The sequence below is a fragment of the Cynocephalus volans genome, chromosome 4 (genome assembly GCF_027409185.1).
Source record: "Cynocephalus volans isolate mCynVol1 chromosome 4, mCynVol1.pri, whole genome shotgun sequence".
Classification (NCBI taxonomy): Eukaryota; Metazoa; Chordata; class Mammalia; order Dermoptera; family Cynocephalidae; genus Cynocephalus; species Cynocephalus volans.
This window is the reverse complement of record NC_084463.1, coordinates 34,283,885-34,310,818: the sequence shown is the minus strand read 5'-3', so window position 1 is coordinate 34,310,818 and position 26,934 is coordinate 34,283,885. Positions and strand designations below refer to the sequence as shown.

General features: G+C 37.0%; 2 protein-coding genes across 2 annotated transcripts in view; one reads left to right on the top strand and one right to left on the bottom strand.

The window, feature by feature from the left end:
• The window catches only part of LOC134375210 (glutamine and serine-rich protein 1-like), an 824,919-nt gene that overhangs the window by 352,219 nt on the left and 445,766 nt on the right, over positions 1-26,934 (bottom strand).
• Positions 455-1,361, top strand: LOC134375213 (olfactory receptor 14K1-like). The gene is given in 2 exon segments (XM_063093456.1): positions 455-567; positions 569-1,361. Coding segments are annotated over 2 exon segments (906 nt in total).

Genomic DNA, 26,934 nt, shown 5'->3' with positions numbered 1-26,934 from the left:
ATAAATGATAGTATCACCTCCTAATAGTGACTGTTTTAACAGGTTGCATATGCAGCAAGCAGAAATATCATCCGTCACTTCAAATCCATGGGAAAATTATATCAATTAGAATAATATTTTGCATAAAATGTCTTTCTGTTACAATTATATTTACGTAGCCAATCCTGTATTTCCCAACAGAAATAAAATTCCTCAAAAATAATTTCAAGTAATTAGGGAGAGTAGTGTCTTTTTTTTTCTTTTCCAATAAATCTAAGGTACATTGGACAGTTATACCCATACTTGGTTTACACCTGAGTCAACAAGAAATATAAATACCTTGGTATTTTTGAACTTTCTGCCTATGCCTTGATGCTAAACTATACACACCTCAACAATGAAAAAACAATATTTTATTTGTTATGTTAATATAACACTTTTTCTTTACTCAATAGGTGGCCTATAATTTTAAAATATGACAAATCAGACACTAATGACAGAATTCTTGCTTTTGAGATGAATGGAGAATTGGATGCTGCTGGGCTTGCGTGCTGTGCTCTTCTCGCTGCTCTACTTAGTGGCCATGTTAGAGTTTAATCCTCCTCCTCCTCCCTAATCTTGACCAAGGCCTCCACACCCTAATTTTGTATTTTTTCCTCAGGCATTTGTCCTTCTTAGATCTGTGTCTCATTTCTGCCACAGTTCCCAAATCCATCCTCAACTCTACCACCTTCACTGACACCATCTCTTTCCCGCCGTGTGTGCTGCAGTTGTTCCTGGTGATATTATTGGTTGGGTCAGAGACTGGCAAGCTTACCGTGACGTCCTACGATCACTATGTTGCCATCTGCCGCCCTCTGCACTATGAAGCTGTCATGAGCAGAGGATCCTGTGTCCAGCTGATGGCTGTGTCCTCGCTCAATGGAGGGGCCTTGGGAATCTTGTACTCAGCAGGGACATTCTGTGATGTCCCTGCCCTACTACTAAAGCTCACTTGCTCTGAAGAGCACGTCATCATTAATGCCAGTGTGGTCATTGGGGTCTGTTACGCTTTTTCATGTTTAGTTTGCATTGCGGTCTCCTATGTGTATATTTTCTCCACTGTGTTAAAGTTCCCATCCAGACAGAGCCAGTCCAAAGCCTTTTCCACTTGCATGCCTCACCTCACTGTTGTGAGCACGTTTCTTGCAACAGGCGCTGTTGCTTATTTAAAGCCAGCTTCTGAAGTACCTTCTATTTTAGATGTGGTGGTGTCTGTGTTCTATTGTATAGCACCTCCGACCTTGAACCCTGTTATCTACTGTCTGAGGAACAAAGACATTAAATCCGCTCTAGGTAAAGTCCTGTGCAATGTCGGAAGCAGCGGAGTAATAGAAAGGTGACTAAAGTTGAAGCTATGAAGTAATATTTCCTTTTTTGTTCTGCCACTAACTAGCTGTTTGGAATTGTTTCTATTTAGAGATCAATATGTGAAGGGGTCTTGTTAGTGATATCTCAGGTAGCCGGCTTTAATAGAAAGTAAGTCTTTTTCTACACGCCTTCACTTTACATTTCCTACTGGTATAGAAATTCTGAAGGTGGGGCTGGCTGTTTAGCTCAGTTGGTTAGAACACAGCCTTGTAACACCAAAGTCATGGGATTTGATCCCTTACCTGCCAGCTGCCACACACACACACAAAAAAAATTATGAAGGTTTTTCTACTACACCTTTGATGATTTTTTACTCTTGTTTTGAAGCTCCATATACGTGAGATTTGTATTGAGGTTCTCATTTCTCCAGTGCTTTCCTCTTTCTTGGCATTCTCTTTATTTAGTTAATGCTTTATTATCCTAAATTTTGCACCTCTTAAGTTGTCTTGATTCAACTAGCTTCTGATTTTCAGTATTTGCTGAAAATTATTATTTTAATTTAAAATTATGATTTTTAACTTGATTTGCAGTTTTTCAGAAATGCACTCAATCTTGTAACAAGTTCCACTTCTTTGATTATTACATGCTTGATGAATTTATACAATAACTCACACATTTAAGAAGATGATTCTCTCACATCTTTTCTTTTCTAATGTAAATTATGTTTTGAACTCAGACATTTTCCTCTTTATTAAACTTTCTTTTATCTAATGTGTCGATTCCTGACGTTGTGATAATTATTTTTATAGTGACTGGAATTTATGAAAGTAGCATCTGCCACTGCTTCTAGCATTGTGATAAATCCTACCTTTTCCTGACTTTCAATATCATACAAGACCCCCAGTACCTTAAATATTTAAAATTATTTTCCACTTCCTGCTACAGAAAACAGTCCTGTCATGCCTTATTAGTCTGCTCACTGCTTTCTTTATAAAGATGAAAATTAATATTTGTTTACTACCTTCACCATATCAGACTCTGTTAGTCCTTCCGACCAATGCATTAACACAAAGAGGTGGGACAAGTGAGACTGAGGGAAGATGAGGAGCCTGTTTTTAGTTGTATAGCTCATAGCATAGAATGTAACAAAATATATTTCTTGACTTTGGCAATACCTTTCAAACTCTATGTGCTCACCACAGCCTCACACGTCACCATGCATCACCACAGGAATCAACACATTAGATAAAAGAAAGTTTTAATACAGAGGAAAATGTCTGAGTTCAAAGCACAATTTACATTAGAAAAAAAATATGTGAGAACCATCTTCTTAAATGTGTGAGTTATTGTATAAAATTCATCAGCCATGTAATAGTCAAAGTGGAACTTATGAGAAAATTGAGTGCATTTTTGAAAAACTGCAAATTAAGTTAAAATCATAATTTTCACAAAATAGTGAAAATCAGAAACCTTTGAAACTTTGCTCAGGTTACTTGCCTCATGAAATCCTTTATTTGTCCAGATTCTACCAAAACTCAAAGTCTAGCCTGGCTAGAGTCTGGGTATAGAGGATTGTGAAAGTGCTTAATTACACATTTCCCAGTTTCTAAACTCTTGTACATAATTGACAGAAAATACTTTAAATATCTCTTATTGAAAGCCTTGTACATATATTTGACAGAAAATAACTTTAAAAACTTAAATATCTCTTTCAGTAAGCACATTGATAGAACACAGAAACTGGTTTATTTGATGCTTGCATGAAAAGGTTATGCATAAATTCTTTGATTTATCTTTACAGTGAAATTCACAGTTCTGAGCATATAATAGTTTTGTCATTACTTCTCCTTGAACATGGTCTTAATCCTGAGTCAATTTATTTCAAATGTACTATAAATTTAATTATGTCTTTTTCAGGAAAAATAAACATTGCATTAATAAAAATATAAATTTTCATTTGAATCTTTGTTATACAGATATAGAATTGAAATATGAAAAAATGTGTATCTGAGAATTGAGTTCATTGAATAATGACCAAATTTTTATGGAGCAATCATAAAAAGCCAGTGATAAGTCATAAAAGTATGCATATGTGAATGTACATATAAGTACAAAAAGTTTCAAGTGAAAAAAAGGGGAAGAGGTAGTGTAATGAAGGAGAACTGAGATGATTTTTTTGTTTTAAGTTAAAAGGAAAGAACTGTAATTAAAATAGTCTTTGATCCTTCAGTCATGTAGTTTTACAGTCAAAGAGTATATTGTTGATATTTTCTATGACAGGCTGTGGGGAAAATAGAATAGTTTAGTCAGGCCCCCTCACGTCTGGTTGGGGGTGGTGCAGCACAATCTTTGTAAACAAGTTGTGTGTGGGTGGAGTTAGCGCACATGTGCACCTATGTATCTTTTTAGTTTCTTGCTATTCTTGTGTGTTCTTCAGTTTTTGTGAAGCAGTGGCTGGCAGGCCGAGAGCTCACGTCTAAAAATAGGGCATGCTTACTTTGCTGGCAGCTGCTCAGTTTTTCTTTGGACTTTGCTAGTAGCAGGTGAGTTTCTGAGTTTCTCTTTGGACTGCCTAGCTCATAGACCTGTGTGTGAAGGGTTTGACATAGTGTGGACAATGGGTTTGAGGGGTCTGTGAGCTCCAGACCCTAGCCCTAGCTCTACACAGGCTGTGCTATGAAACCCTCTCTTCACCATCTTTGCACTCTTGTACCTGCTCTCCACAGAGAGATAAAAGTATGTTATAACTTTTATTATAACATACCAGCATGCATTACAAAAGAATTGGACAAAACTATTGAGAACCCTGCATGCTTACATATTGCTTCTATGTTGCACTCCCACTCTTTTTCTCCCCCAAACCTTACCTTCACAATGATGATTCAGATAAAAATAAATGGAAATAATATTTCTACCTTAGTTTAAAGGACCTCTAGTTATCTGGAAAAAATGTTTTCCTCATATGTTGAAACAAAACTTGTATTGCACTTTCAGAAAGCTTATCCGTAGTGGTTTGTTATGGGTTTATGGATGAGTCTAAACGTGGTATGGTGTAAAACAGATTTATTTATTCTATTTCCAACACTGCCTTTAACTATGAAATGTACTATCTCCTTTTCTTATGCTGTGATATGCAGTATATGTGGAGAATAATTATAATTAAGTGAAACTGTGTTTATCATTTTAAAATCTGATCTGACCTGTTAACAATGTTTATTTTTAAAAATCCAACAGTAGCTGATTCAATCAAATATCCAATACTTGCTATTTAATTTTTGTTAAAAAAAAATGGGCTTTCATTGACTGTGGGCTATATGTCAGAGGGTGATCAATCAATATGGTAATATAAATAGAGGTTTAAGATGAGTTCAAATATTTGCAATTCCAATTTACAAATTTAAGAAACCAATATGTGAAAATAATTATATGGGACAGAACAACATTGCAAGGATACAAGCGGGAAGGACAGGGAAAAGACACAGAAAAGGGCATACAATTTTTCCAAAAATATGCATTAGAGAGTCGTAGGTTATTTAATTAAAGGTAGAAATTCTATAATTAAGTGTAGTTTTTAAGTTAGAGGTATCTAAAATTGTGCTATCAAATATAGCATCAGTAGACATGTGTCTGTTGTGTACTTTGAAATATGATTACTATGACTGAGGAATGAAATTAGAACTTTTAATTAATTTGAATTTAAAAACTGATACTTGATATAGTTATTGGGATGCTTGTAAGAGACAGAAATACCATATGTCCCCACTAATAAGTGGGAGCTAAGAAAGAAAAACCACAATTAAAGTTGAACTTTCAGAAGGCGAGAATAGACCTTTAGTTACTAGAGGCGGGAAAGGGAGAGGGGAAGGAGGAAGTAATTGGGTAAGGGACACAGAAATTAATAGTTGTAGTGATGGACATGATTTGATCATTCAAAAACAAAAACAGTGTTGAATAGTTGTATCTATAAAACAAGAAATATGTAAGAACAATGAATATTAACTCACTCATTAAATTTTTGTATATTGAAAAAAAAGTATGTTTGAAACAACCTGAGTATGAAAATGTATTTTTTTCACTGCTGATTTTATAAAATATACAGATTATTTCCAATGAAAGATGAGTATTCAAAACGAGTTGTTCTATAAATGGATTTCAAAGACTTGATACAAAAATGTAAACACTCATTAATAACTTTTACAGTTATTATAGTGAAATAACAATGTTTTAGATACACTAAGTTAAAATATATTATTAAAGGAAATTTCACCTGTTACTAAAATTACATATTGCCCCTCGCATTATATTTGCATTGGACAGTGCTAATTTGGAAGAGATATAAAAACATTACATAAATTTATGATATAAATTATTATAATATATATAATAATAATAATAATAATAAATTATTAATAAATTATTAAATTATAAAATACTATTAAAATACTATTTATCTATATACTGATTTAATTGCTTTTTGCTGCACACTATGTGGCTATTTAGAGTCTTTTTCATGCCTAATTACTACTAATAACAACTCCAAATAACTATGTGCTAGACATTCCTCTGAGACTTTAACATGCATTTTTCTTTTTTTTTTTTTTTCGGTAAGCAATTTTAATTTACTGGTTTCCTTTTACATGGGCAAATACAAATGCACATAACGAAGGAGATACTCTATATTCAAACATCCCAAACTTACTCCATAGTGGATCATTCTCTTTTTTTTTCTTTTTGCCTTTTATTTTATTTTATTTATTTATTTTTAAATTTTGTTTATTTTTTATTATTATGAATATTTATGCGATACAAATTATAAGAAATTGCTTTTATACCCTGTGTCCCCACCCATTTGCCTCCCAACCACCCTCCACCTCCCCGTCTCCCCCGCACTCCACTTTGCAGCCCTGGGAACTTTCCCTCCCTCTGTAAGAACACGGCACTACTGTGGTCTTTCTTTCCTGCCTTCCTTTCTCTCTTAGGTCCCACATATGAGTGAGCACATGTATTTATCCCTCTGTGTTTTGCTTATTTCACTCAACATAAGTTTCTCAAGGTTCATCAAAGTTTGAAAACTCTCTTTGTGTTGGATTATTACCTTTGTTTTCACATTGTAGAAGGAGTGAGATATGATTTGAATAGTGACTCTGACTGTAAAGCATTATTTTGATTGGTTGATTATGAAGGGAAGAGGAGATAGACCTGGGGATGGATGGAATGGATGTTCAAGAGGTTTCAGATAATTAAATAAAAGGTAATAAAATAAAGTGATAAAATGAAACTAATAATTTCCAAGGCCATGACCAGGCTCAACAATTTGACCCCTGAGTCCGTACTTGGTGCCAAGAAACAGGCCTGATCTATGACACGTATGTGGCTCTAGACAAGCACAAAACTATAAAAATCAACCAATCCTTATATTATAAGAGCTTAAAACTCACCCCTGTACTGACTATGTGTTGATTAGGATTGGCTAAAACGTATATTATACACCTTTTTTCACTTGTTTAATGATTAATGAAAGGGAAATAAAATCACTTTCTTTTTCTATGTGTATGATTTCAAATGTTCACTCTAATAGAGAATAATAGAGTGCCTCATTTCTTGATTTTATTCTAATATGGTCAAATTTTTGCAGATATTTGCATGGAGAAAGAAGTTGTATATACATGGAGGGTTGGTTTCACCCTAATTTTCTCCTTCCCAGATACTGACCACCAGATCCTTCCATGCAAGAAGGCTTCCCACTCTCTTTTGAGGAAATGTACAAAGTGCCCTGTCCCAGTTCAACTGAAGCTAGTACAGAAATTCAGGTGGATGAAGCCAATTTCATGAGCAGGCGTGGACCTCACTTTGTTCAGACGATCTGCTAAAAGCACGCTTACAGCTGTGCATGGTTGGCTCACATAAGTCGGTGTGAAAAACACCTAACATACCCACTCAGAATGGACGGTGTCAGACACACGTTACAGTCACTACAGACTGAAGGCTGTTTCCGGTCCGCGTGTAAAACCCACGCTGTCTCTTCCTTATTTCACAGCCCCCTGACATCTCCTGAGGTTGTGCTACGTACTCTTTTCCTCCCAGACCAGGAAAATCCCACCTAGTCAAGGCCCTACTCCTCCTTTTCTCATATATTGTGGTGGTCATACTTTGCTGAGGACTTACCTTTTTATTTTTTATTTTTTTAACATTAATAAGAGCTTTATTTTATTTTATTTTTTTAAATGAATTTATTTATTAATATTATCTTTTTACATTCTAAGATGTTGCAGCGGAGCAGTTGTGGGGAGGGGGAGAAGGAAAGGGAGAGAGAAATAGGGTGGGAGGAGGAGGAAGGAGTGTGGTTGAGGCCCGTGGCACCCCCCTCCTTCCAGCAGGGGAATCCAGGGGTCTTCCAGCAGAAGCTCCATCATTGTTGGGCTGGATGCAGATGTCATGGGGTGTGGGTGAAGCTCTCGGCACCCCACTGCCTTGGCTCAGGAGCCCAGGGTCTTTCTGGTGGCAGATGGGTGGTTGATGTTGGGCTGGTTGCTAATGTCAGGGGGGTGTGAATAAGGTTCTTGGCCCCCCACCACCCTGGCTCAGGAGCTGGGGACATTACTGGTGGCAGCTCAGTGGTCATCACTGGGCTTGGTGTGGACATTGGTGGGTGTGGCTAAAGCCCTTGACGCTCACCACCCTGTCTCAGGAGCCTGGGGAACTTCCTGTGGTGGCTCAGTGGTTGTTACTGGGCTGGTTGTGGATGTCGGGTTGTCGTGGCTGATGTCCTTGGACCCCACTGCACTGACTCAGGAGCCCTAAGTGCTTCTGGCGGCAGCCTGGTAGTCATCGCTGGACTGAGTGTGGTCATTGGGGCTGTGTGGCTGAGGCCCACAGTCCTCTGCCCTCCCCAGCATGGGAACTCAGGGGGCTTCCAGTCCTTCTAGGTTTGATAGGTGTTCTTTGGTGGTGTTAGACCTTTACTGGTTAGTATCAAACTTTGTCTCTGATCTGTATTTATTTTTTCAGTTCTGTGTTGGATTATTTGCTGTTCCCACCACTTAAAATTCTGCAGTGGAAATAATTTATTGTCCTTTGGTTACTTCTATAATGGGGGAACATCCTTTGGGAACCAGCACTTGACCCTGTGGTTGAGCTAAATTGCTGCTTTGCTGCTGATTCTCTGAGGAAGGCTTTTTGTGCAGCTAAGGTTTTAATTCTTGACCTTGTAAGCACTTCCAGGTCTTCTGAGTTCTTCTATTCCTGGGTTTTGTGGAAACTCTGGTCGGGGCCTGGATCTTTTCAGCAAACCGCACCCCTGAAGTTCTATATTCCTGACCAGTCTCCACTGAGGGGGCCTTTCCCCAGTGGGCCTGTCTCCCCAACTGCCCACACTCCAAACACTTCCCACAGTTTGCGCCATGTGCCAGTCCTTTGAGATGACTCACCAGCCTCTAAGTGGCTCCTTTTTCAGTTGTCTGTGGCTCCTTTCTCCTATGTGGATCCATAGGGACTCTGCTAGTGGTCTTGCTGGCCTGGGGGCCACCAAGGTCCTCTTCTCCTCTGCCACCTCCAAGCAACATCATAGGAAGGGCACAGCAGCAGCTTTTGCCAGCCCTTGATCCATGTGCTCACCAGCACCAGCCTTGAATCCTCCAGGGCTTGAAATAAGTTGGGAGCGATCCTTTCCTTATCTTGTCATGGCTTCTCCTGCCTTCGTGAACTCTGTAGGTCTCTCCTCCTCTCCCCCTGAGCTCTAGCAGCCCCAGCTTGGCTGTCATTGCTTTTTAATAGTTGTAAATTGGTTGCTTTGTGGGAGAGAGTGATGCTGGGGACCATCTCTTCTGCCATCTAGACCAGAAGCCCTTTTTTCTTATGAAAAATTAACTGTGGCTTAAAAGATGTTTTGTCTCCAGCTGCTTTGTTTCTGACATATGTTTGAAGAGGCAATTTGAATAACAATAAGTAACAATAACAGTTGCTCTTGGCATTTTATCTTTGACGATCCTAAATCACTAGATGTCTTTGATTGATTAGGAGGTCTACAAACAAGGATTATAGAAAGTAAATTAAGTTACATCAATAAGTATACGTACTAAAATTCAGAAATGGGTCCTCCACTGAATAACAGAAACTGATGGCTTTCTGTGACATACAAATTTTTGAGTGTTTTTTTGTCTTCATTTTTTAAGTTACATGTTGTGTATGATGTGTGTAGTGATATATTTGCATTAAAAATAGAAAATTGCCTGCTGCCCCTCTGAATGACTAATTGTATGCACAGACGATGGATAGATAGATAATCTGAAATTTTACTTGTGTGATCTGGTGCAATTGAATACAATAAGGAAAAAATGGTCTCACATGGGACAGATGTTTAAAAATCAAAACTTCACTTTTATAATAACATATTCTGTCAAGCCACTGAGTAGGTGAGGTTGGGAAAACTAAGGTACTCTTACTTGGATCTTGAAAAACTAAACAAGCTAGTTGTGGTGAACTTTAAGGGTGGTAACTGCAATTAGCATCCAATGTGTGTAGCAAAACTCTGGATACTTATATACTTACTGTCTATGAAGAGGTCTAATTGCATGATTTTTGCAAGACATAAATTTGTGTGAGTATATCACATTTTTTGTACTTACTTTATATTTTTTAAATTTAATATTTTAAAAATTTTATCATTAAACAGTGTAAACATTTTTGTGGCCCTTCACCAATTTCTCCCAACCTCCCCTCCCCCTGGACTTTTGGATTGGCTATATTCTGGAGCAATTAAAAATACTGCTACCTCTGTCGTGCATGTACGTTGATCTCGGCTGGGTATATTTTTAGGAGTGAAATTACTTGATTATAGGTTATGCATATCTTAAAATTAAAGAACTAGTTAAAAACTGTTTTTCAAAGTGATTGAATCAAGTTTTACTTCCATCAGTCATATCTGACAGTTCCTATTGCTGCACAGTTTCACAACTATCTCATATTTGTCAGTCTTAATTTTTGCCATTCTAATGGAACTGCAGGAACTTTTCATTATGTTTTTAATTTGCCTTTCCTTGATGAGTAATGATGTTGAACTTATTTTCAAATATTTATTGATGTTACATCTTTCATGAGTTGCCCGTTCAAGAATTTTCCTTACAGATTTGTAGGAATCTTTATACGAGTTTCCAGGATCTTTTTGTACTTTATGGCCAGTCGTTTTAAGAATCTTGATGTTGTATATAAAGAATAAAGTTCTTTCTTTAGTGTGTGGCAATTGCTAAAATTTTTCTTTTATGGTTAGACCTTTTTCCTGTCTCATTAAAGGTTTATTTTCTAACTTAAAATCATGAAGATATTCTGCTATATTATGTTTAAAAGATCTATATTCTACCATTCAATCTTAGAGTAATTATCTGCCTGGAATTATTTTTTGTGTGCTGTATCAGATAGGCATCAAAGTTCATTTTTGACCATACAGATATCCAACTGATCCTGCACCTTTTTTTTTCTCTGCAGTACTGCCTTTGCCACTATTCATGTAGTCAATATGGGGTATATTTTTTTGGCTCTTTATGCTGTCTGTGCTTGAACAAATGTGAAAGAGCTCTAATTATTGTTAATTATAATGCCCCAATCTCCAGAGAGCAAGTTGTTTTTCTTTTATTTGAAAGTATTAGCTCTTTCCACATAATTTCTATATAATTTTTAAAACTAGGCTACCAATATTTATACACACACAGACACACACACACACAAAAGGGCAAACATTGTTTTGTTTTGTGCTCACATAGTCATATTAAGTTTATAAATTAAGAAAAATTGAAATATTTACCAGGTGGATCGTCAAATACATGAACAATGTACATTTTTATTGGTCTTCATTTCTTAATATATTTCTGATCTGGCTTCTTGGATATAGTTTGTTCTCTCTGAAGAAGTTATTTTCTTTGAGGGAAGTTGGTTAGGGTTGAACTCTCTGTGGCTTTTTATTGCTGCTGTTCATTTATTTGTTCTATTTTAGGGGACAAGAGTTTGGGGTGTGTTAGTCTCAGTCCTCTGAGGAGTGGTGTCAAAGCAAGATTAGATGTGGAGAATATCTGTTGGTGGAAGGCACTCTCCATAGGTCTAAAGCATTCCCACATATCTTGCTGGGTATGATGTCAGAGGAGAGGGTCTGAGAAGCGTGAGTCAGAGAGAGTCTGAGAGGGTCTAAGTTGGCCTCAACCCACACCATCATCTTACCAGTTTCTTGACTCCACCACAGCAAAAAATTCAAGAGCAATGTCACACAGGAGATGAAAGTGGGATTAATGTAACAGATACAGACCTCACAGAGAAAGTGCAGCCTAGCTCCAGAGACTGGGCAGGGCCCACTCCAAGTTAACCACAAAAGGAATAAATTCACACTTCAAGTTTAGTACAGAGTGTAGATGGCTCAATAGAGTGAGCAGCTGCTTGCTACAAGTAAGTTTGATAGAAAAAGAAAGAAATACACACTTCTTAGGCAGAGTGTGGGCTGGCTGTCAGATAGTGAATGGCAGCTCCATTTTCTGCTGAGATTCAGCTTTTATAGTTTTGATATCTGATACTTATGTATGCTATCTAATGACTATTCAGTTAAGGGAGTGGTTCCCTGTTATGTAACATAGTCTGGCACATGCTCATTTTGTCTCTTTTTGGAGCATATTCATTGGTCAAATCCTGTACTGAAAGTATTCAAGAATATCCTGTGCTATTTAGCACCTCTAGTAGAAGGTCATTCAAAGGATAAATTCCACTTACTGAGCATGCTCAGCTACCAAGATTATATAACCCTTCTCTACTGAGTATCTCCAGCCACTGTATTTGTATAAGCCAGCCACATTTGGTCTCAATTTTCCTGTGCTGGTGCCAAAAATAGGTCTAACAAGCAACAGTAACTTTCCTCTAGGGGAGGGGCTAGAAGAGGGGCTTGAGAACTTGGGGGAGTGGCTTGAAATCCAGTGGTGTGTCTTGTAACCTGAGCCCAGGGAAATTGAGCACCTCCTATCTCAGATATGCCAGAAATGTTAACCCCTGACCACTCTCTACCTGGACCCTTTTTCATTTTCATGGTGAACAACCTTGAAGTATAAGGTGACTGTCCTCTCCTCTCCATGGGAGAAAGAGTAGGCTTATTTATTTCTTGCTATAAAATAGCGAGGTTCCCCAACTCAGTTCCCAGCTGCAGTATGAACCCACATTTCATGCAGTATCTATCTGGATCCACAGCATCACCCCTGTGTGACTTGGGGATAAGGCAAAGAGTCTCATGTCTTCTTCCAGATCCATGAAACATCTGACATATAAGCTTTTAAGTCAGATAGGGTCACATCTCAGACAATACGACAAATCGTACATCTACTGTGGAAAGAATCCAGAGGAGGGTGAAAGAACAGTCAGCCCACAATACAAGTCTGACCTCTGTGAAGGGAAGAGGAATGGAAGGAAAGGAAGAGCATTACAGATCTACCAAAGTTCCAGAAGGCTAATGGGGAGTCCTTTATGCAAGGTTACCCATCAGCGTCTCTGCGTCTCCCAGGAATGAACCTGCCTGAGCTTACTTAGTGAGCTCAGACACTCTGGGAGCAGCCCAGGGGACAGGTGGCACTGGGGCAAGCTTGCTGATGGGGTTCAGAACGTATCAGCTGACATTGTCAGTGAATTACCCTCCCCTCTGTCAGAAACATGAAAGACACATTCTTATGACTGCTACATGGGCTAATATAGTCCCAGGAAGCTATTGTTTTTGTCTAAATTATGGGAGTTATCACTTTATTTTCTTCTGGCTTCCTTTACTGCCAATTAGAATATGCTATTAATCTAAATGATGACCTTGTGAAGATAATTTTTTTTCACTGTTTTGTTCTTGCTTGCTACACATGAGGGCTTTTTGTTTGTTTGTTTGTTTTGTTTTGTTTTGTTTTTTGTCTTTGGTTTACTGCAATTTCTCAATTTTATTTATCTGAGTGTGGATTTCAGTTGGGATCTTTTCAGGCTAGGACTGATCTTTTCAGTCAATACTTTATTTGCCATAAATTGGTACTTTGGCTCATAGTAGCTCCAAAGGGCCTGAGACACGTTACTCAGCTCTTTTCCAGGAACAATAGGAGAAACATGAAACTGGCCACTACTAGGCCTTTATGACCAAAATCTTCTCCTATCTATAGTTTCACCTCCCTCCTCTTCTTCATAGACAATCTCTGGACGCAAAGTTGTTGACCCTCCTCTCTGATTTCAAAGAGTACTCGTCATGCTGAAGGGGCATGTAAATCAGTGGTGACATACACATGATCACCACAAGGTGGCATGATAAAGCATTTTAGCCTGCAGAGATCCACAGTGATTTATTCTTCATGGAGTCTTTAGAAGTAAATTGAGGGGTCAGAGAGCTAAGGGGCAATAATTTATCATTCTAGTATATAAAAGTCTGCATTTAATCTTTATAGGGAGAATTCACAGCCTAGACATAAGCCAATTCAAAAACCAAGGCACGTTGAGAAGCTCTGCTCTTTGAAGAACAATTCTGCAATTATCCTTAAATGTATTTGTATATTGCTAACATTCTTAATTGATTTCCTAATCAACTAATGAGTGTCATAAAATTAATCATCTTATGTTTTTATAAAAAGAGGCACATGAAAGTACCTGGAACTCCTTCTTTACGAAGCTTCCATATTGTAGTTACAACATCTGCATCATAAAAGTCACCACAGAAGAGAGAGTAAGGACTAAAGATGTGTGGAATAAGTCTAAAGCTAGGCCTGCAAGAGGATTTTATGTGTTTTACCCACATTTCAGCAACAAGAACTCAAGCACATAGCCCATGACATAACCACAAGGAAGTTTGGGAAATGTGGTCTTCCTGTGCACTGAGAAAGGAGATGAATCCCAGAAACACTAGCAACTTCTATCATACTATAGATCGGATGTACAGTAGGCAATGTGTTCAGATTTCATAATATAGTAGCAACTTAACATTGATTTAATAAGTAAGATGTTACAAATTAGCTGTAAAGCTAATAGGATTTGTTTTAGAAATTAAAATCTTATTTCCTTCAACATCGTAATCAGAATAAGATTAAGCAATTCCTACAACTCATGATCTCTAAAATTATATTACTCTGTTGACTTAATTGCTCCAACATAAACTTCATTACTTTAATATTCTTTATTAATACTTTTTATAAAAATCTTAGCATATAGCAGAGATTCTACTCAATGTTCTACCTGTAGTGTATTTTTATATTTATTCTTCATATCAATATTTTCTGAAAAAGTACATTTTAAAAATGCATAAACAAAATTTTAGGGAAAGTAAGAAGTTTATGAAGCAGAATTTCATCAAAGTAGCACATTGTGGAATTTGGCAAACATCATAGTGTGAGTTTTTCACCGTGATGATAGATGTCTGCACTTTCAGAATGAAAGATGTTATCTGATATAGAAGTTTGGGTTTAATCTGTACAATAGTGCTTATGAACTTAGTCGTTGATGACTTTAAGATGAAATGCCAAATGTTGGGCAATAGCCACAATATTCACCACTCCATTTCAGCTTTATTCCATTATTTTTCTTAACAGGGGAATAGACCCCAAAATGGATCATTGATGAATTGACTTAAAACTATTGAGGGTCATAGATGATGAAAACTGCAAAGGTAATTTTTTAAACTTTCAAACTCTTCTTTTATTCATTGTTAAGTTGGTGTTTCAAATACTGAAAAATGTAAAAGGCATGTAATTTTTCAGGATGCCCTCAATCCATAACTCAGAGGGAAATTTTTGTATGCATGTTGGCATTTCTTCTTTTGAAGTGAATAAATATCTTGAAATAATTGAACATTTTCTCAATGTTGTACTTCATGAGCCATCATTATGGTAGTTTATTCTATACACCCATCATTGGCCACTAGTTTTATAAGTGTGATATATTTTAACCTAATTTCTTATTGACTCAGAAGAATTTAGTTACACATCTAATTCACAAAGACTTTTAATGAGAATGAGAAAGAAAAAAAATATTTTGCAATTGTATTTCTACTACTTCGCATTGCCACCAAGTTTCCATGTGAGCTTTGTCAGAGATGCCTTGATTTCCTCATTCCTCTGGCTACACATGATGGAAATCAGAGAGCGAGGCAGCACCAAACACAACACTGGGAGTAGCAAGTCCAAGAGAGAGAGGGACTTGGACACTGGCTTCAACTAGGCAATAGTGCCTGACGGGAGAAAGGTGGTTACAACTATGACAAGAAGAAAGCAGGTGGAGAAAGCTTTTGACCTGCCTTGTACAGATGGGATGCTTAATACTGTACTTAAAATGTAGAAACACAAGAAAACAATAAGTAAACAAACAAACAAAACCATCAAATATTTAAATTCCCACACTGATATTAATAGTAATATGATCCTTATAACAAGAAATCTTTAATACGAGGAACTCAAGCAATTACGCAATAAAAAAACAAGTAACCCAGTTAAAAACTGGGCAAAGGAACTGAATAGACATTTTTCAAAGGAAGACATACAAATGGCCAACAGGTATATTAAAATACGCTCAACATCACTAGTCATCAGGGAAATGCAAATTAAAACCACATTGAGATGTCATCTCACCCCAGTTAGACTGGCTGTCATCAAAAAGAGAATAACAACTGCTGGTGAGGATGTGGGGAGAAAGGGCCACTCATACACTGTTGGTGGGACTGTAAATTAGTACAGCCATTATGGAAAACACTATGAAGGTTTCTCAAACAACTACAGAAAGCTCTTCCATATGATCCAGCAATCCCAGTTCTGGGTATATATCCAAAGGAATGGAAATCAGCACATCAAAGGGATACCTGCACTCCCATGCTCACCACAGCTCTCTTTACAATAGCCAAGATAAGGAACTAAATGTCCATCGATGGATGATTGAATAAGGAAAATGTGGTATATATACACCACGGAATACTACTCTGCCATAAAAAAGAATGAAATTCTCCCATTTGCAACAACATGGATGAGCCTGGAGAAAATTATGTTGAGTGAAATAAGCAAAGCACAGAGGGATAAATACCGTATGTTCTCACTCATAAGTGGGAGCTAAGAGAGAAAGAAGGAAGGAAAGACCACAGTGGGGCATTGGACTTACAAAGGGAGAGAACATACCTAGGGATACAAAGTGGAGTGGGGAAAGGGAGATGGAGAGGGAGGTCAGGGATAACTGGGGGGATAATTGGTTGGGGTCAGAGGGTACAATCACCATTTGTAGTAATGAGCATGCTACCAATATGGATCTGGCCATTGTATCTTAGGCACTAGTGATGACAATTTGCTCTGTACCCCATGAATATTCATAGGCAATAAAAAAAAAGTAAAAATAAAGCAGCAGTAATCATACTGCTCAAAAAAATAAAATCATAATAAATAAATATTTCTTGAATAAAAAAAAGCTTTAATAATAAAGTGGCATCACAAAAAAAACTAAGGTGATTTTCTGGAGCCACAGAAAGATAAAAAGAAGGTGCCAGCTTTGTACAAGCCTCTGAAGCATCCTCCAAGGAACCAGGAGGCAGCTGTCATGTGCACAATGACACCCCTGATCACAATGACGTCATAGCACAGTGGGGGGCAGATGACAATATGGCAGTATAGGATATGACTGTGAGGATGAATACCTCAGAGCCAGCAATGCGAATCACCAAGAACACCATCCGGTGAAAGAAATGGTACTCCTGTTGAAAGTAAGTTGAGAATGAATTTGGGGACTATGATGGAAATGAGAGATATTGAAGAAGGGACAAGTTCTTCAGAAAGAAGTATATGGAGGCTGAAGACGCTTATCTAGAGTTCGAAGGCAAAAAGGATAAAATTTCCATAAGAGTTGCCAAGTAAATTGGCAAAAACAGAAAAACATGAAAAACCTGGAGCTCTCTGGTGCTAGAGAATTCCACAAGGAAGAATTCCATCATCATCATGATATTGGCCATGTCCTTGTCTCTATCACACATCTTATGAGATAAAGCCATTTATTACCTTTAACAGTTTCCCTGAAGCTGTATTTTTTGCAGAATATACATTTAATGTTTTTGAAAATTCTCCCAAAACATGTTTTTCATAAATGTACATTTTTTTTCTGTCAGTTTGTTATGAATGAGAGCTGGCATTTAAGGGAGACCGCATTACGTACATGTACTCTCTTTTGTTTAGAAAAGAAGTTTCTTATATATGTTGATAAAACCTAATTGCATAACAAGCTTTTATAACTATGACAGAGATAATTTATATTATGTACCACTAAATGGTAATTCTCATTTCTTTAATACTAAATTAATTGAATTAAAATGAACTATTCTATGTTAGTCATATAGAACATTTTCTCTGTAAGGCACTTAAAATGAAAATATATAGGTTTTATCTGTAAGCAACACAAAAATTGACAATATAGTAATAATGGAGAGTCAATAAGTTAGAGCAAGGTTCAATTCAATAAAAATAATAACAAAAATAGTTCATTGACTGAGAGGATAATACTCAATACTCTGATATTTATTCTATGCCATAAGAAGAAAATAGATGGAGGAAGAGAGAATAGAGAAAAAAATAGGGCAATGAGAAGGCATACTTAGAAATATAATTGTAGTATGAAAGGAAAATAGAAACAAAAGTGTTAATAGAAAACAGAAAGTTCCAATTTTGTTCATAATTGAATAGACACTGCACATAAGTGTATTTCTTACCCTCACTCTTCTCAACCTGTCTCCTATCTGTTTGAAGTCAGAGGAATGAGTCTTAAGAGAATACATTTTCACTTGCCAAAAAAAAGGTGGTTTAATATCTAGGTAAAATTATGGTGATATATTAATATTTCAAACATGAAGAGTTCCTTCTCTATGAGAAGACAGAAAATGGAATGTATTTTGTTAAAGAAAAACAGAAATTTTGAAAAAGGTAAAAATAATTAGGATAATGCTTTATTATATATCATTGCTCTTAGCTAACCAACTTCTGAAAGAATATGAATCAATTATGCTTATTGAGTACCGATAGGGAAGGCATAAGGTCCATACTTCTGTAGAACCTATCAACTGGTCAATTTGACTGTAAATAATAGTGAGTAGATCCTCTAGCATCTTTATTTTAGGAGAGCTCAAAAATTGTGTATTTCTTATCTGTCAGAAAGTCCATTCTTAGGTTTGGTGGAAGCTTTAATAAAATGTTAAAAGCCTTCAAGTCAATAACTTTTTAAATCCTGTGAAAACTCTAATTCATGGATCAAATAAGATATAAACTCTCAGGTACAGCTCTAAATGACAGAGAACTCCAGATCCCAAAATAGACTTCCTTCTTCTTCTTTATTAAACACACAAATATTTCTAATATTTTCTAGAATTGATCAAGGAGTGAAAACTATGTGAGACTAACAGCTGACTAACAGTTCTGTTAGGAGAATAGTAGTCAGTGTTTGGTTATGAAACAATGGAAATCAAGATTACATCAAAACTTCTACAGCCTGATTCTATAATAGAACTCACATTTTTGGATTTTTCACTAAAAGGATTAGGGATGTGTATTATGCCTTTAGTTGGCATCCATACTTACCCAGGTTGAGGCAGAACAGTTTGCAGCAAAACCTCCAAGAGCCTGAGTTCTGCAGATTGAGATCTTCAGAGTACTACAAGTCATTCAAAGATTATTTGCTGCCAGAAATGATGTGAATGTTGCTCAGTTCAGAAGACAAAACAAACAAAACCAAACAAAGCACAATAGACTGACATTATATAAACATCAGCAAGGGCTTCTAGCATCTTGTCTTTTGTCATTTATTCTTTCCATGTACACAGGTGTAGCTTGTGAATATTTTCTCCCTCCTTGAAATGCACTCTTGGTGTTGATTTTGGAATAACTTGGCTGATCTTCTCCTGGGATGAAGTATTTTGATTAAAGGTAGCAGGGCTTGATACAGTCAAGATGGCAGAACAGATGGTCACCAGTATCACTCTCTCCCACAAATCAACCAATGTACAACAATTAAAAAGCAACAACAGCCAACCTGGGGCCACTAGAGTACATGGGAAGAGGAGAAGAGACTTATGGAGTTCATGAAGGCAGGAGAAGCCACAATGAGAGAAAGAAAGGATCACTCCCAACATTTCAAACCTTGGCTGCTTCAAGGCTGGAGTTGGTGAGTGCACAGAGCAAGAACTGGCAAAAGGCACTGCTGTGCCCATCCTGTTAAGTTGCTTGGAGGTGGCAGGGAAGAAGAGGACCTTGGTGGGCCTCCAGGCCAGCAAGACCACTAACAGGATTCCCATGAACCCACACAGGAGAAAGGGGCCACAGACAACTGAAGAAAAGAAGCCACTCAGGGTCCAGTGAATTATTGCAAGGGACTGGCACATGGCCCATCCTATGGGAAGTGTTTGGAGTGTGGGCAGTGGAGGAGACAGGCCGACTGGGGGAACACTGGGGCACAGCATGGGCAGCTGATCTGCCCTCCAGTCATCACAGGACCACTCAGTGGAGAGTGGTCAGGAATATAGGACTGCAAGGGGTGCTGTTTGCTGAAAAGACTCAGGCCCAGACCAGAGTTTCCACACAACACAAGTGTACCAGAACTCACAAGACCCAGAAGTACATACATGGTCAACAATTAAAAACTGAGGTATGGGTCTAGTTTCATTTTCCTGCATATTGATATCCAGCTATACCAGCACCATTTGCTGAAGAGGCAGTCTCTTCCCCAGTGTACAGGCTTGGTGCCTTTGTCAAAGATCAGATGGCTGTAAGTGTGTGGCTTGATTTCTGGATTCTCTATTCTATTCCATTGATCAGTGTGTCTGTTTCTATGCCAGTACCATACTGTTTTGGTTATTATAGCTTTGTAGTATAGTTTAAAGTCAGGTAGTGTTATGCCTCCAGCTTTATTTTTTTTTTGCTTAGCATTGCTTTGGCTATGCGTGGTCTTTTGTTATTCCATATAAATGTGTGGATAGTTCTTTCCATTTCTGAGAAAAATGTCATTGGAATTTTGATGAGGATTGCATTGAATTTGTATGTCACTTTGGGTAGTATGGACATTTTCACAATGTTGATTCTTCCAATCCAAGAGCATGGGATATCTTTCCATCTTCTTGTATCCTCTCTAATTTCTTTCAGCAGTGGTTTGTAGTTCCCATTATAGAAATTTTTCACTAAAGTCAACTTAAAATGGCTTAAAGAATTAAATATACACCCTGAAACAATAAAACTTCTTAATGAAAATATAGGAGAAACACTTCAGGAAGTAGGACTGGACACAGACTTCATGAATATGACCCCAAAAGCACAGGCAACCAAAGGAAAAATAAACAAATGGGATTATATCAAACTAAAAAGCTTCTGCACAGCAAAAGAAACAATTAACAGAGTTAAAAGACAACCAACAGAGTGGAAGAAAATATTTGCACAATATAAATCTGACAAAGGATTAATATCCAGAATATACAAGGAACTCAAACAACTTTACAAGAAATAAAACAAGCAACCCAATTAAAAAATGGGCAAAAGAGCTAAATAGGCATTTCTCTAAGGAAGTTTATGAATGACCAACAGACAAATGACAAAATGCTCAACATTACTCAGCATTCAGGAAATGCAAATCAAAACCACACTGAGATACTATCTCACCCCAGTTAGGATGGCTAATATCCAAAAGACTCTAAACGATAAATGCTGGTGAGGTTGTGGAGGAAAAGGAACTCTCATACATTATGGTGGGACTGCAAAATGATGCAGCCTCTATGGAAAATGGTATGGACGTTCCTCAAATGATTGCAGATAGATCTACCATATGACCCAGCTATCCCACTGCTGGGAATATACCCAGAGGAATGGAAATCATCAAGTTAAAGGTATACCTGTTCTCCAATGTTCATCGCAGCACTCTTTACAATAACTAAGAGTTGGAACCAGCTCAAATGTCCATCATCAGATGAGTGGATATGGAAACTGTGTTATATCTAAACAATGGAATACTACTCTGCTATAAAAATGAATGAAATACTGCCATTTGCAATGAGATGGATGGACCTAGAGAGAATTATATTAAGTGAAATGAGGCAGGCACAGAAAGAGAGATACCACATGTTCTCACTTATTTGTGAGAGCTAAAAATAAATAAATGAATACACACACAAAAAAAAACAAAGAACAAACAAAAAATATGGGGAGGGGGGAGAAGACATAGCAATTGCAATTCCTTGAAATTGATACGAAAAGCAAACAGAAAGGAGATTGTTGGGAGGGAGGGGGGAGAGGGAGGAGGGAGGGAGGTTTCGGTAATTGGCCACAATAATCAACCACATTTTATATTGACAAAATAAAATAAAATAAAATATTTTTAAAAAAACTGAGCTGCACAAAAAGCCTTCCCCAGGGAACTAGAAGGAAAGTAGCAATTTAGTTCAACTACAGGGCTCAAGTGCTGGTCCCTACAGGAAGTTCCGTTTTAGAAGTAAGCAAAGAAGAGCAAATTAGTTCCAGTGCAGAGTTTAGGTGGTGGAACAGTGAATAATCCAACACAAAACTGAAAGAAAAAACAAAATACCCAACCCACAGGTCGGAGACAAAGATTGATATTACCTAGTAAGGTTCTAACACCACCAAAAACACCTGTAAAACCTAGAATGACTGGAAGCCCCCTGGGCTCCCAAGCCAGGAATGGGGGAGGGCAATGAGCCTCAGTCATGCCCCCCTGACAACCACACGCAGCCATTTGATGACCACTGAGACACGGCAGGAAGCACCCCAGGCTCCTGGGCTGGGTTCTTGGGAGGCCATGCGTTTCAGCCACACTTCCTTGAAGCCTATGTCCAGCCCAGCAATGACCCAGCCATGCGGGAAGCCTCCTGGTCTCCCCTGCTGGAATGAGGAGGGGTGCCACAGGCCTTGACCAAGCACCCCCTGCTTCCTACTCCTCACACGCTCTTTCCTTCCTCCTTCCCTTCCCCCTCCCGCACAACTGCTCTGCAACATCTTAGAATGTAAAAAAATAATATTAATAAATATATTTTTTAAAAGTAGGTGGTAGAATCCCAGTCTGTTTTGAAAAGACTCAGTCTCCACAAGGACATATACAGGACATTTTATCCAGAAATTCCAGAGATTTTTGACTAAACATTCAGAATTCAACTGAATTTTGTGATCTAAAATAAGAGTCACAATGAATTCCTAATTGTGTAATTGAGCCTTTACTGGACAGATGAATTTGTCGAATATTTTTCCTTCTTCCTCAGATTGTGACATCACTTAACCTGCTTTAACTATCTCACCACCAGGTTCTTAATTAAAATGAGAAAAGTAGACCAGATCATTTAAAAAAATTTCTATCTACAACATTTCATTACTCTTTTTAAAAATATTTATTAAATACACTGTTTTTGGATATTTATTAAATGTATAGTACATGCAAAAGTGCTTTTTATTTAAGTGTTCTTTATACTTACACATTTAATTAGATTTGAGGCTTTAGAAACTATTTTTAAATTGTCTATCTATTTACATATACATACATATATATGGAGAGAGAGAGATACATTCACATTTTTTGTATTGCTATTTCTCCCTTCAGGTCTGTCATAGATACAAAAATCTGGAACAAAGTACTTGAAAACCAAATTTAACAGAACGTTGAAAGGATTATACATCATCACCAGTGGTATATATCCCTGGGTTGTCAAGATTGTTCAAAATAGGCGAATTAATAACTGCGTTGCATCACACTAATAGAATGGATAAAAATAACACAATAATCTCAATAGATTCAGAAAAAGTATTTCATGAAATTCAAAACTCTTTCATGATAAAAACTCTCAAAAAACTAGGTATAGAAGGAGTTTACCTCAATAAAATAAAGGCCATATATGAAAAGCCCACAGCTAACATCATACTCATTTCTAAATATTTTTTACACACTGATCAAATGAAAACAGAAGTTATTATTATCTTATTAATGCAGCAACTTTCTCACAAGGACAGGTTCCTACTGATATATTTATTTCAGTCTGAAATGAAAATGGCTTTTTGTTGTATTGCTCTGCATTCTGTAGTCTTTTTCAATCGAGTTGCCAATTTGAGTCCCTTTCTCCCTCTCACTGATATTAAGGATAAATCATGTGTATATTTCATTTATTGTGAAATCACCCAGCTATTATCATATGATTTAGCAATGAAAACTGACCAAGGGTTCAGAGAGGAGGCTTTGGAAAACCAGGGGAAGGGATATTATTGACTAAAATGATCCATACCACAACACTTAGCATTTCAGGAATGGGTCTCCTTGGTAAGTAATTTTCAGCTACATGTAAATTTTGATTTAGTATGTAATATTTTCATCCGGATAGAGCATGGATTCAGGAGACTATGCCAAAGTAGAAATAAAAGTCTACTTTTATTTATCATTCTTGCTATTAATACAAGCATAAATGAGAGAAATATGAGTGAATATAAATACATATACCAAAACAATGAAATGCAAAAGTTTAATTTTGTAATGGTGTCTCACCCAAATCTGTAATGGCATCAATTCACTTCATTTTTATAACTTACTAGAAATAGTATATTAATTACTATTCCTGTTATTGAGTACATATTTATGACAGGCAACATAATTATTGATTTACATTTATTAACTCATTAGGTAGTACAAAGTTAACATTCGGTAGGTGCTAGCATTACTGCCATGTGTAAAATGAAACAACTTTTTGAAAAAGAGAATATTGAGGAATCAGCTGTTATTATATATTAACATAAATAAATATATTAATTTATTTTCACAGAAAATAAGAAAGTTCCAAGTACATGTCAAAATTTGGTATCTGACTAATCAGATGTCTCAAATGAGGATTTTCAAAAAAGTGCAAAATGTCCTGTAAATCATATTAGGGTTAGCAGTGACATTGAAAGGAATGATAGATGCCAAATATCAAATAATGTATCACAAAGAAAGTCATATAATTAAAATAAAGTTCAAATAGAGCCTTACTAAATTAAATATGAAAAAAGATGTGATTTCAGGAGCAGAAAACAATGTCCCTGTGATGAGAATATTGGCAGACTGAGAATTTCCTACCAGCCCTAGCAAGACCTTATCCCTGATTGCTGCTCTTCTTTCTAAAACCATATTGAAAATTCAAAGGCTATTAGAAAGCAGCCCCAATCTTGCTGTTCCTGCATACTGTCGTGCAGCTATTGAAATCTATTTCCACATACCTTCCAAGAATTTGAACAGAAAATAATTCTCAAGCAGGTAAACGCTGATTGACCTTCTCCAATCTATTCGATTAAATGTTTAAGCTACTTGCTTCCTGCAAAACACTCGTCTAAGAGCTGACCTCGCTTCTCATCTGCAATATTTTAATAACGGCTTAAGCTAATGATTTTCAATTAGTTGTTAATTCTTCTACACAATACAAAATGCATTTAGTTTACATTTTTATTATACATAAAATAACAGTAGAAATAATTTTAAAAGCCATCTGCAAACTGAGAGTCTAAATCCCAAATAACTGGCCACCAAAAAATTAATCATAATATATTGGGTACTAATAACAACAAACATCACTACCACCACAAAAAAAGAAAAAAGAAAAAAAAAGAATTAGGGAATTGATTAATTTTAAAAAAATCAAGTTATTAAAAGTTAACCTCATTTTAATGAAAATTTGAAAATATAAGGTCATAATATTGATGCTAAAATTAAAAAAGTATTAGTTTCTTATTTTATTCATCTGTAAAATAATAATGATAAATGCAAAAGAAGACATAAGATGCATATTTTCCCACTATATGGTGGAAACTATGAGTAGATATGTGTGTTCTTTTCAACATTCCTGACTTTTTACTAAAACTTTAGTGTTAAAGTCTGCATACTTGCTCGTACCAGAGATGCTGATTTAGGAGACATTTATGGACACAAGAGTTTTAAGCTTATGCTAGTTATTTATTGCTGCTATAACAAATTATCAAAAACTCCAAGGCTTAAAATACCACAACTTTGTTATTTTTCAGTGCTATAATTGAGAGTTCCAATATGAGTCACACTGGGCTAAAGTCCTCAGGCTGCCATTAAGGCTATATTCCTTTCTAGAGTCTCGAGGGGAACATCTGTTTCCTTGCATTTCTGATCTCTAGAGGCTGTCCACATTCTCTGGATCACGTCCATCTTCCATCTTCAACATCAGCATTGAAAGACCATCTAGAGATGCTCCCATAGACATACGCCACTCTGACCACAGCTTAGACAGTTCCTTTCTTTAGCCCATGTCATTAGTTTGTGCCAACTTGAATTATCCACAATAATCTTCCTATCTCAGGCTCTTTAATTTTGTCACATCTGCAAAGTCTTTTTTGCCAGATAAGATGACATATTCATGGGTTCCAAGAGTTAGGACATGAATATCACGGGCATCTTGCGTAGGCCATTAGAGGCCTGCCATTGTGCTTCTGAAGCCTGATTTGCAGGGAGCACACTCTAAGTGACAAATATCCAACTCTTAAAGTTTCTGTCACAAATCACCGTTGACTAATTAACAGGAATTGTGAACCTTATCCTAGCATTTTAAATAAGATACGTGTTTTATTTAAATAAAAAATGTTGAAGGATTTACCCTAGGTTACAAAGAACTCATGTAATTGTTAAAAATAATTACATTCAGCCTTTCTAGATACTAGCTCTATTGTTTTCCCCATAAAACTTATACTGGCATAGTTTCCATAGAATCTTCCACACAGCTGCCTTGATTTCGTTGTTCCTTAGACTGTATACTATGGGGTTCAGAGATGGAGGCAACACAGAATACAATACAGACACCAAAAAATCCACAAGACGTGGGGAATCGGGGACTGGCCTAAGATAGGCAATGGCGCCTGTCATAATGAACGTGATCACAACTATGAGATGTGGCATACAGGTGGAGAAGGATTTTGATCGCCCTTGTCCAGATGGCAATCTCAGAACTGTATTGAAAATGTAAATATATGAAAGTCCAATGGACACTAAACAAACAATAGCATAAATCACTCCAATTGCCACACTAACATCAATAGTAATATGCCTGTTGGTGCAAGAAATCTTCAGGAGAGAGGGCACATCACAGAAAAACTGTGGGAGTTTTCTGGAACCACAGAAAGGTAAAGAAAAAGTTCCTGCTGAGTATAAGATGCCAAAGATACTCCCAAGGAGCCAAGAGACAGCTACCATCTGCACACAGACTCCCCTGTTCATGGTGACATCATAGTGCAGTGGGTGACAGATGGCCACATAGCGGTCATAGGACATGGCCGTGAGGACGAAAAGCTCAGACCCAGCAAAGTGAATCACTAACAAGACCTGTAGCACACATCCTGCAAAAGAAATGATGCTTCTATGTGATAAAGAGTTCAGAATAAGTTTAGGAACTGTTATTGAAATAAGGCAAACATCAAGAAATGATAAGTTCTTCAGGAAGAAGTACATGGGGGTGTGAAGACACTGGTCCACGGTGACAAGGACAATAATGAGAAGATTCCCCAGGAGAGTCAGCAAGTAAATCATCAAAAACAGAAAGGCATGGAAAACCTGAACCTCCACGGTGTCAGAAAATCCCATTAGGATGAA